The 12,085-nt window shown below is 40.9% G+C and overlaps 1 protein-coding gene across 1 annotated transcript in view; it reads left to right on the forward strand.

Annotated features, from left to right (window-relative positions):
- Positions 1-3,454, forward strand: part of GGH (gamma-glutamyl hydrolase (conjugase, folylpolygammaglutamyl hydrolase)) — a 14,417-nt gene extending 10,963 nt beyond the window's left edge. The window contains exons 8-9 of the mRNA XM_009889789.1: positions 837-974; positions 3,109-3,454. Of these exons, the coding sequence (XP_009888091.1) occupies positions 837-974; positions 3,109-3,230 (260 nt within the window). The 3' untranslated portion in view covers positions 3,231-3,454. The remainder of the gene's footprint in view (positions 1-836; positions 975-3,108) is intronic.
- The last annotated feature ends 8,631 nt before the right edge of the window (positions 3,455-12,085 follow it).

The following is a 12,085-nucleotide window of genomic DNA, read 5'->3' on the forward strand; positions in this document are numbered from 1 at the left end:
ACCTCATTACTTCAGCAGCAATACTGGTAGTTGTCCTTCTCCAAAAGGTTTTTGCCTTAACTGATCTTGTGTTACGTATGTTTTGCACCTGGCTTGCTCAGCTCAAGGAACAAGTTAGCTCTTTAGGGAGTGGTTTATCTTGATCAGTGCACTACTAACAGCTCTACAGTAAGGCCCAGCTGTCGGCCCATAGGATTCCTCTGTACGGCATACTGGCTGTCCTCCAGAACAGAAGAATAGCAGTTTGATCAGAAAACCTGATTAGGCCAATGACGGACGTCTCCTGTGCCTGCAAGCGGTTTATGACAGAGCAGTCATCAGCTGCTGTGCTGCTGTTCTCTGTAAGAGAGTTAAGGGCTGGCTTCCCCTTGTGTGTATCAGGCCTGGCACAGAGCAGATGGGAGCTGCCCCTGGATTGACTGGGCTTCAGAGAGATCCTAAGACTTGGATCTGTCCCATGGAACTGCAAGGGATATCCTGTGTTGCTGTGAATATTTTATGTTGAGTGACGCTAGCGGTAGATAGGAATCTTTGAGACTGATACATTTGTAACATGATTTTCTAATATATAAATGTTAATTCTGAAATGAATATCAAAAAAAGCGATGCACAAAAATCTTCTTGCATGGAATGAGAACCTTCTTCTGCGGTATCCATTGCTTTCCTTCAGTTCTATGGTGACTTTAACAGGGTTTCAACTTGTTGTTTAAGACTCTGTGAAACTGTTGGTAAGTGAGGTATTTTTGTAGCTTATCCTTTGAGTTTCTTTTGCAGTAAGATTAAGCATATAATTCTTAAGGCATAGACCCTACTTACATGCTTTGTGTTTGTTGCAGCGTACAAATACCCAATTTATGGTGTCCAGTGGCATCCAGAGAAAAATCCTTTTGAGTGGAAGAACTCACCAGGCATTCCACATTCCCCATCAGCTGTAAAAGCGGCCTATTATATAGCTGACTTCTTCATTAATGAAGGTAAAAAGTTTATTATCTATAAATGTCATTTTTAGAGTGAAACATTAGTGAAAATCTTTGAAGAAGACAGACCTCTCTTTCAGTTGTCAAAGTTCAGTACCTATTACTGCTTTCTGAGAAGATTACTCTGCAAGCTTTATAGCCTTATAAAAAAACAAGGGAGACTAGAAATAGAATGGCTTAGAAGTGACATCAAAAGGCCGGCCATTCCACAAACTCTTTTCAGTAGACTGGCTCAGAAGCCTTGTTTGTGCTGTGACTTTCTACCATTTTGAATGATCACTGTGACATTTTAGCCTCCCTCTCATAAAGACAATGAAACAAAAAAAAAAATACTCCCTTTGTAATTCCAGAGGTTTCTTCAGTTCCAAACGGAGTTATAGTCATTCAATGTATTCTCAGTTTTGCTTGCAAAATATACGCACCAAAATTATAAATACTGCTTAGGCAGTATATCGATGTGTCAAAAAGGTGTAATATAGTGCCCAACAGTTATCTGCTATAGACAGCACAAGAAGTTTTTGAATTTTACAGAGCTTCTAATTTGTTTGTTTATACCTTAAGAAGCTGCAAGTAAGTAATGTGTAAAATTTTGATAATTTATGATGCTTCTGGCCTATTTGCTATAAATAAGCAGGATATAAATGGAAGAGTATTTGAAGGGATCAAACTCTATTCCTTTATTTATACTTAGTAAATCATTCTGGTGAAATATAATTTTCATATTTTGAATTGACTGTTTATGAAATTGTCTTACCTGATTGATTGGGACTGTGAAGAAGAACATAAACAATAACATAGTTGAATTTGTTCTCTATTTTTCATCTCTAATCAAGAGAGTCACCTAATTGGAAAAAGCAGACAGTGATTTAAAGAAATGCAACTCGTGCTGACCTGGTCAGTGAGAGTGTAGAAATAAAAGCTGTGCTTCATACAAGTTCAGGACTCTTTTTTGGCATAGTGTAGTCCTACTCCCCTTTGTGAAAAGGTGGCAAAATCGCATGAAATTCCTTGCCGGTATCCATAAGCTTCCTGTATTTTAAGAATTTTGATAGGGTACTTAGGGGAGACTAAGACAAAACTAAAGGGGAAAATAGGAGAAAGTATAGTATGAATCTGTTTTTTCTTTTGTAGTCTAATACTAGAATGCAGCATGTTTTCTAGTTTTGTTTGTTACATTTTTTAGTATCTGTCTGCACACTGTATTACAGGCAGAAGTAAGCTTGCTCAGGCCATTATCCAAGTAAATGTGGCAAAATAAGTGCCAACTCTGCTTGTAAGTCCTGTTGAGACACAGTGCATGTGACTTTTATATATGTATACACATATAATGAGCTTGTGCATAGAACCACACAGATGTGTCACTAGCTTTTGGATCTGTTGACCTTCAATTCTAGTAGAGCAAACTTGTGTCAGCCAGCTGTAGGTGTCTACACCCCATCTCATATACCAAATCATGAGTTATTCTTCATTACCTCCCCAATCTGTGTACAGCTGCTCCTACTGAGCAGCTGTACTCCTACTGAGTACTTCGTATCATAACGCTGCAGTGAGTAACTGATGTTTTTAGCTAATGTAAGGCAGAATGTCTTCCTTAACTTTGCAAATAAAACACAAATAAAACAAATGTAAACTGCTTTCAGCTGGCAAAAATATACTCATCTAGCATCACTTAATAACTAAATCATTCTACAGAAATATCATTTTCATATCTGTCAGTTGTTAATTTTAACTTGTGTAGAGTTGCTAACGTGATAAACCAGACGAGGATTCAGTTTTTATTGCCCTCAGGAGCGCAGTCCATGCTAACACTGCAACTTTCAGTAGGCTGATACTCTGATGCATTTCTTTCAGTATTGCAAGTACTGGTGTATCTGGTAGATACTGCCAGTATCTCATGGATAAATTTTTTTTTTACAGTCTTGGCTTTAAATTCATAATAAAATTTCTACCTCTCCAGTAATAAAATATTGCTGTAATCAGCTTTCTGGTGATGTATCTTCACAGTTCTTCACATACTAGTTACTGTAATTCTATTTGCTGTTATGCTACACAGAACAACTTGCTTTGCTAAGAAAGATACTGTCAAAGAGGATAACAGTAAAGCGATCTGTACTTTTACAATGTTTTACAGCCCGGAAGAGCCTGCACCGTTTCCCCAGTGAAGATGAGGAAACAAAAGAATTGATTTATAATTATACTCCAATTTATACAGGAACATTCTCTTCGTTTCAGCAAATCTATTTTTTCGATTGAGTGTCATGTCAAAGGTGCAGTGTTGCTATTTATAAATGGAATTATTTACCAGCATTGCATAATTAAGCTGATGTAGTGCACTGCACGTGACAGAAAGCCAAAACAGTTCTCTTCATTTACAATGATTTATCCTGTGTTTCTTCTATGCTGTTGGACCATTAATATAAAAATTTACATTCAGTAACATAATAATCATCCTGGATCACACTTTAAGGCAAGCTACAGAAAAATGCATTTTTCTTCCAGGGAGGAGGTCTTGATTATGCTTATAAACTTGGAAGTAATTAGGTTATTGCAAGGAAAAGCACTGTATTCATATATTTTAAAATATGAGAGTTACCTTTATAAAGTGTTGTGGACTATGATAGCACTAGAGGCTTAGATACATTGCTTAGTAAAATCTTATTCTGTTCAAATGATTTAACAAATGAGACTTCTGATCTCGAGTTTGTCCTAAATATGTGTATGTAACCAAGTTCTGGGCAGGGACTATTTTGTCATTTGAAAAATTGACCAACATAGTAAGGAGGTATGATAGCAAAGAGACGGTTTTGCCTAGAAAGCACATGTTGTATCCCATTTGTGAAGCTGTTTCTCGTGTACATTCAGTATTTTTTGGAGTGCTTATACCTTGTGATGACTACATAAGCATGAGGATGCGGTGTGAACTAGGCATTGCAAATATCAGGTAAAATAAGTATGGTTGGAGGGCATAGCTAAGTGCTGATTCCACTTTCTGTTCTTTTCAAATTCAGTTTTATATATCCTCCAAGAATTTGTCTAAGAGTAACTGCAGTCAACAGACAGATAGGAGATGCAAACGTCCATTTCTTTGTATTTAAAAGAATATAAACCTGATTTTTTCTTTACATAGTTTGACTTTTCCTGTAGCTACTGGATAGAATTCTCACGTTGAGTCACAAGGGAGTTTGCCATTAACTTAGTAAAGACAGTAGTTTCTTTATGTCTTGTTGGGTAGTTAATGCAGCTAGAATTCAAACAGCAAATGAATGTATATGAGAAACCTATTAATGTTAACATAATGTGATAACAGCAGTTGCATTCAATACACTGTGATACCTCTTTTCTTTTTTTCCCTTTGCTTTGCTGCACGCAGTGAAAATTTTCTTTAGTGGTTTTGTGTGGTGTCCAAAAAGGAACTAAGATGAGACAATCAAATATAACTCTCCTCTATTGCACAGCTTCCAAACTCTTAACATCAGTGGGGATTTGGAGTTTATGAAGAATTCAGCTTTGTACCTCAGCTCTGTTTTGTAGTACCTTATATACTCAGGTACCGTAACTGACTAAAGCTGGTACGTTTCTCAGGTTTTTCAAGTAAAGGACTCTAACTTGTTCTTTATCATGAAACAACTGTGTAAGACAATGTGAAATGCATTAGTTAAAAAAAACTATAAGGAAACGTTAACTGTGACGACCAGAAAGACACTACCAGGTAATTACAAGCATAAACATGATATTGCAGATTATTTCTACGTTTGTCAGATCAGCCAAATTCAGTAAATAGAACCCTTTTTTAATGTAGGTGACTTTATATGTTAAATATATTAGTTGACTCCTGAGTAGAACCAAGAGTAAAAACAGGATTACACTCTACAGTTGCATATAAATGTAGCAGCTAAGATACTTACAAACCAAGTCCAGGCTTCTTACCCAGGCTGAGTTCTTTGTAATAGCCCTAAGAATTTGCCTAAGTAAGGAGGGCAGGATTTAGCCTTAAAAACAGGGATCAATCTTGCAAGTGAAATGTCTGTCAACTGCAGTGAGTGGTAATTAGTTCCTAAGTGTGTAACTATAAAGAATATTGTGGGTAATATGATGAGATCAGTGTATTTATTATCAATTTGTATGTGTCTTTCCTTTATACTCTTTATCTTGTAAAGCCTTCTTTGATGTTATCAGTGATTTTTCTATGATATGTGAAATAAACTTTTATTCAAGCAGATGTGTATTTTTGTTCCCTTTCAGACAGCATGGATAGAGCATTAACAGTCATTGTCTTTTTATTTCCGTCTGTTACAGTCACAAATCAGGAGGCTACTGTAACCCGTGTCCACTTGGTATGGTCATGTCAACAAGTCAGGGTCAGGATGAGCGAGGTCTGTGGCCCCACACAGCCATACCTACAGCACAGCTCAGGCGGGGACCCACGCCCAGAGCCTGAGCTTAAATGCACTTAAATGCAGCTGCTGAGTCGAGGGGCAGAAGCTTTCCACAAGGCTGCCCTCAGCTCTTTCTCATGCGGCCCTTTCACAGCAGCCCCATCCCAGGTGCAGTGTCAGAGCTCAGCTGCGCACAGGCAGCCAGACCCCTGTGGAGGTGGGAAGGGGTTGCGGAGCCAGTGGGGCTCCGAGACCTGTAAGCAGAGCAACTGCTGTCTGCAGTGTTCAGTGAAATGAGAACTTCTGTCTGTTCCTTGTAACACCTGACATCTTCCATCAAGTTCTCCTCTAGTCAGAAGCAAACTATAGGAACCCAGAACTCACCCTATAGAGGGTTTAAAAACTTGTTTTAAAGAAATTTCAGTAGACCTCTTCTCTGCTTTAAGTGATTTGCAATATGTTTTTTTGTTGCTCAGACAGAACTTCTAACGTAGTTTTTAGGATTAACGCTGGAGAGAGGAAAAGAAGCTGGTGGCCATGCTCTCAGCTTAGTCAGAATATGGTTTATGAGCCTAATCATCTTGCTTGCTGCTGTGTGGGAAAAACATCCATTGATCAGCAAGGTAACCCTGTGTGTTGCAGATTATATTAAAACAGCTTGTAGAAGGAAAAGTTTGAAATTATTTTCTCTTTGTACTATTCTGGTTTTACCACTAGATGGCCTACAAGAACCAGTATTTTGTGCAATTTTGTAATCCGGTGTGGTGATGTCTCAAAAGTCTAAAGTGATATTGAATAAGATATTTACTGTACTGTGGTATTTACTTACATACCAGGGTATTCTGGATGTTGGGGAAGAAGAAGGGAGGAGACAGAGTAAGACTGGAATTTTATTGACATAACTGGCCAGATTGTCGTAATTGCAGGAGAAAACCAGTACATGAGCATGGAATTAATTCAGCTGGGATTAAATCTTGATTCCAGTGAGTACTTAAAACATTTGAGCATTAGCTGGTGGTGACTGGAATGACATCACCATTTTCAGGTGGTTGTTCCTCCCGTATAGTTACAGAATCTGTCTTGGTTCCTCTTTCTTTAAATATGAAACTTGCTCATGCAAAACACTTCATCATCAGTGCCACCTTACTCATTGCTGTGTGTCGTGGTTTGAGTGGACAAACCAGGACACTATGGATGCCACGCAGCAAAAGGATACTGGAAGCTGGACTGCATTGCGCTTCTGCGCAGATTTCCATAGAAATTAGCAGCTTATTAGGGAGCAGTGGTTCTTGGAACAAGGAGAATAGTACAGGGGCAGTTTGAACTACCAACCAGAAGGAGCAATAATGGTTTCCCAGTTGTGTGTTATCCCTGCATTGCCCTTATGAGGCACGAGTTCTGACATGGGAGAGAAATGGCCGTGTGTGTCATCAGGCAGCTGAAGACTGTGTGCCAATGCAGACTCAGGAATGTTGGGGTGGTTTCAGGTGGGGGGGTGTACACAAGAAGCTTTCACAGACATTTTTATCATGGTAATTAATTTCATTTTTTATGTTATTTGGGTTTTGTTTTTTTTTCTTCTGTGGGGTTCACTCGTACATAGCTGGTGGCGGTGGTGTCAGAAAAGCTATGGGAGTTGGCTAGCACTCAAGTCCCATTAAGGTTTCTAAATGCCTGTTCAAATTATTTTGGTTTGAGTACTTACAGGGAAGACAGATTGACACGTACTGTGAGGTGATTGATCACCTTCCCTCGTTAGCCTTGTGTCTTTCCCCAGGGCAGCCCTTTTTCCTAATCCAGTGCTTATTTATAGGGCAAATAGTGAGGAATATCCTGCCCAGGGCCACCTGTCGATCAGGATACTATTCCAGCTTTCATCACTTCCTCATAATGTTTATATCTGTTTCATGACGTAAGCAGTATGTTTTAAGAGCCAGCTTTCTCTATGAGTTCTTATATAACCAAAAATTTTCAAGATCCCTTTCCCTGAAAAAGTCCAGACTATCTAAAAATAGCTGTCACTATTTGGAAGAGCACTTGAGCAAGGCATTTGCTCCAAACTTAAGCAAAAAAACTTAAGCAAAGAACCTCAAGTTCTCTTCGTGACTCTCGGAAACGTAGTGAACAAATAGCCCTCCCAACCAAGTTTTCTGTAAGTGAAAAGCAAAAAGCAAACAAAACAAATGGCTGAAGGGATTAAATTCTTGCAATTATTGCTTCTGATCATCAGAGCAATTGGGTTGAGTACTGTTAGCCTGGGGCTATGTACCTCCCAGGTACCTCCCAAGCTTCCTTCAGTGATCTAGTCTGGAAGGTATTACACTGTGTATTTGCAGTTGTATATACAAGTCCAAGAGATGATTTTGTATGTGTGTAATTTCTTACCATTTTCCTGAAGAGTAGATCAGCAAAACCAGAAAGCCTAAAATAGCCATTTTCTGGCTAGGAGCATGTTAGGAACTGAGTTTCTCTCTGTGAGCTTCTTGAGGCACAGGTGTAAACAGGTTGTAATCACCATCGGAGTTCAACTTCAGAGCAGGAAGATTAAGTGTCACATACCTGTACTTCACTGGGATTTATTCAGCAGCTCTCACACTAGGCTAACTCCTAAGGGCCTGCTTTTTCAGAAGACAACGAGACATGTTATTTTGACTACTTATGAAATTATTATTATTATATCAATTACTAATTAATAGTAGTATTTTACATGTTATTAATAATAATGTTAGTATCAATGTTACAGGGGAGACACAAAGTACAATGAATAGTTTACAATTTCTGAGATTTTTCCAGAGAGTCCCTGACAAAATGGGAGTACTCCAAAGATTGTGGCCAGGCCCTTTCTCACTCTGGATGGCGTTAGTCCTTGCAATTCTTCTAGGCTTCCAAATTAATCACTAGCATTTGTACCACTGATGGAGTTTGATGGAAGCCACTTGCAGCCTCTCAGAGCAGATCTAACCATGTCTTGTACTTCCAGGGGCAAAGAGAGAAATCTGAAGAACCTTATTACCTGCCTTGCCTTAATTTGAGGAATTTGTACTGATTATTTCTCATCAATATTTGCAAGAGGCATCTCAGTCCACCCTTTCAACCGAGAGTACCAGTAAACCTTTTGTCTGTGGAGTTATACCCACAACAGTTTTGTTTGTTCTTTATGCTACTAAACTGAAAGCAGCAACATTTTCCTCTTAGTAGAAACAGGAGCTGGTTCACCCTTCATCCTTAGGCTCTGAGCTTCACTTCAGGTTTCTCGTCCCTCCCAAGGATGTTTGAACACATCCTTGTAGTTTTTCCCACTTTGGTTCTTGCAGTCCATGCTACTTTGCAGCTCCTTGGGGAGCTTAGTTACTGTACCATAGCTTCCAGCCAGCAGCAGTCACTTCCACCAACAGCTGCCATAGTCTTCCCAAATTACTGACGGTTCCACTTCAGATGCTTGCAAATGAGGGAATGGGCTTCATGAATACACGAAATGCTTAAGCAAGCCCAGTAGCTCCCTGGCTAGTGGGCATGCTGACTGGAGCCCAGCCTGCTGCGCCATGCTGGGGGGAGATGGAAGGAAGCAGCAGAAGCAGCAGCCTGTGCCACCTGAAGCTGAAGCTCAAGCCACCACAGCCTGAGCTATGGTTAGGCAGCCAGTACTTTAATATAAATGACCATGTCCTTTTATTTTTCGCTGACAATGTTCTTGCCCTCCCATAGTTGCATTTGCAAGGGTCCCCAAAGAAAGCAGGTCAGAATCAGTCAGCAGTTTCCTCTTTATTTTCCACACCCAGACGTCTGAGACACGTGCAGTGAATGAATCTGGACTAATTTCCAACTATTTTAACGTAAAGAGAAGCAAAACTTGTACTGTGGATATACTGTGGCTTTTAGCCACACTTAAGTGCAGTGAGTTGGGAAAAGTTCTGGTACAGGTGAAAATGTAGCTTTATACATAAATTTTATTTTAAGAGAAGCTGATTCACATCATATCAATGTGGAGAATACCAATCCAGACAATAACACCTTATGGAACAGCAGGGCTTTCTGGGCATCTTTTCTTTCCCCAGATTCCTCACTTGAGCATTTTGATAGTGGAGCCCAGGCTATTTTATAACGAGCTACCCTTTTGGCAACCGTTCCTGCAAAGACTCAGCGTAGATGGCGATGGTTGCACCAGGGCTTTGGTGCTATACTCAGCGATGCTCCTTCTGTGGCTTGGCTCTCTGTGGCAGTCAGGCCGCAGAACTGTGTGGGGGAAGAATACAAGTCATGTGGCAGATGAGGTTTGACAAGTCAGGGTTTCACGAATCACACCTAATCTGTCATGTCTCACTCACACTTAAACAATGCCGGAGTGTTTCACTTTCCTAAAGGCAGAGCAAGCCCAAGGCTTGTGTTCTACCACACCAGTGCATGCAGATGTGTGCACAAAACGTGCCATGTATTTGTACTGTTCACAAAGGAGTTAAAGTGATGTTCAGAAAGGTCATAAGGTGCCAAATAGTGTTCTGTCTTCCTTCATTCTTCAAACAAGATGAAATGAATACCTATGTAGCACAGTGAAATGATTTCTATTTCGAAATTATATCTTGTCTCAATAAATGGGATTTTTTTTTCTCTTCTGCTGCTTGGGACCCTGATAAGGTCCCAGTGCTTCCTTTCCTGCTCACCTTTCCAGTTTGCTGTCCATATCCCCATGTTCTATAAAGAGGTGAAGAGCCAGGCTTGCAGATGTGATGTCAACCCCATCCTCTGCTCCGTGGATTTCTCTCCCAGCGGCAGATCCAGGATTGGATCCTCTTAGAATCTATGCAAAGGCATATGGAGGACAGGGAGGTGGTTCAAGACAGCCAGCATGGCTTCACCAAGGGCAAGTCCTGCCTGACCAACCTAGTGGCCTTCTATGATGGAGTGACTACATCAGTGGACAAGGGAAGAGCTACAAATGTCATCTATCTGGAGTTCTGTAAGGTGTTGAACACGGTCCCCCACAACATCCTTCTCTCTAAATTGGAGACGTATAGATTTGATGGATGGACTGTTTGGTAGATAAGGAATTGGTTGGATGGTCACATCCAGAGGGTGGTGGTCAATGGCTCAATGTCCAGATGGAAATTGGTGACAAGTGGTGTCCCTCAGGGGTCCATATTGGGACCAGTACAGTTCAGTATCTTCCTCAATGACATAGACAGAGGGATTGAGTGCACCCTCAGCAAATTTGCAGATGACACCAAGTTGAGTGGTGCAATTGACACGCCTGAGGGATGGGCTGCCATCAAGAGGGACCTGGACAAGCTTGAGAGGTGGGCCCATGTGAACCTCATAAAGTTCAACAAGGCCAAGAGCAGGGTCCTGCACCTGGGTCAGGGCAACCCCCGGTATCAATACAGGCTGGGGGATGAAGGAATTGAGAGCAGCTCTGCCAACAAGGACTTGGCGGTACTGGTAGATGAAAAGCTGGACATGAACCGACAATGTGTACTGTCAATTCGGAAGGCCAACCATATCCTGGGCTGCATCAAAAGAAGCGTGGCCAGCAGGTCGAGGGAGGGGATTCTGTTCTGCTCTAGTGAGACCCTATCTGGAGTGCTGCATCCAGCTCTGGAGCCCTCAGTATAGGACAGACATGAACCTGTTGGAGTGCATCCAGAGAAGGGCCACAAAAATGATCAGAGGGCTGGAGCACCTCTCCTAGGAGGACAAGCTGAGAGAGTTGGGGTTGTTCAGCTTGGAGAAGAGAAGACTCCAGGGAGACCTTATTGCGGCCTTTCAGTACTTAAAGGGAGCCTACAGGAAAGATGGGGACAAAATTTTAAGCACGGCCTGTTGCAATAGGACAAGGGGTAATGGCATTAAACTAAAAGTGAGAAGATTTAGACTAGATAGAAGGAAGACACTTTCTAGAATGCGGGTGATGAAACACTGGCACATGTTGCCCAGAGAGGTGGTAGATGCCCCATCTCTGGACACATTCAAGGTCAGGTTCAATGGGCTCTGAGCAACCTGATCTACTTGAAGATGTCCCTGATTGTTGCAGGCGGGTTGGACTAGATGACCTCTAAAGGTCCCTTCCAACCCAAACTATTCTATAATTCTATGTTTCTATATGCTTCCTTACTGCTGCCATTATGGCTGTGTGGTCCGGGAAAGGATGGCATGGACCACGATAAATCTCTCATGCAGTGACTGGTGTTGAATGCTCATCCATGCAGTGGCACTGCTAAGGAAGCTGGTGTATATTTTAAATTTCCAGATGTTAACCTATTTGGTGCGACGGATGACATGAAGCAGATCTTTCCTGGGGTCAGTTGTCCCCAGGTTGAGGAGTGGGATCATGTTTATATGGTGCCATTAGGGCTAGGGTGTACTGTGGGAAGAAAGACAATCCTCTTAAAAAAGAAAAAAAAAAAAGCTGTCTTTAGAACAGAGCTTGATTGTCCTGCTCAGTGCTTAGTTACAAGACAGATGACCCCGTATGGTAAACGAAGGGATAAACTGACATTTTTCTTATGGACTTTGCTGCAGCTTCTAAATCACTACCACACATCATTTTTATTCCTTTAGCACAGCTTATCTCCTGCTAAGCTTGCCATGAATTCATTGCGTGTTTTTTAACTCATAACTATAATATTGAAGAATATAATCCAGACAGATGGATGATTAATAACATGAGAAGTAATTAAAAAGAAACATGATCTTATACTTTCACGAGTAGCAGGATTTTTGGTAGTAGTCTTTTTCTCT

This window comes from Charadrius vociferus, unplaced genomic scaffold (genome assembly GCF_000708025.1).
Source record: "Charadrius vociferus isolate BGI_N301 unplaced genomic scaffold, ASM70802v2 scaffold167, whole genome shotgun sequence".
NCBI lineage: Eukaryota > Metazoa > Chordata > Aves > Charadriiformes > Charadriidae > Charadrius > Charadrius vociferus.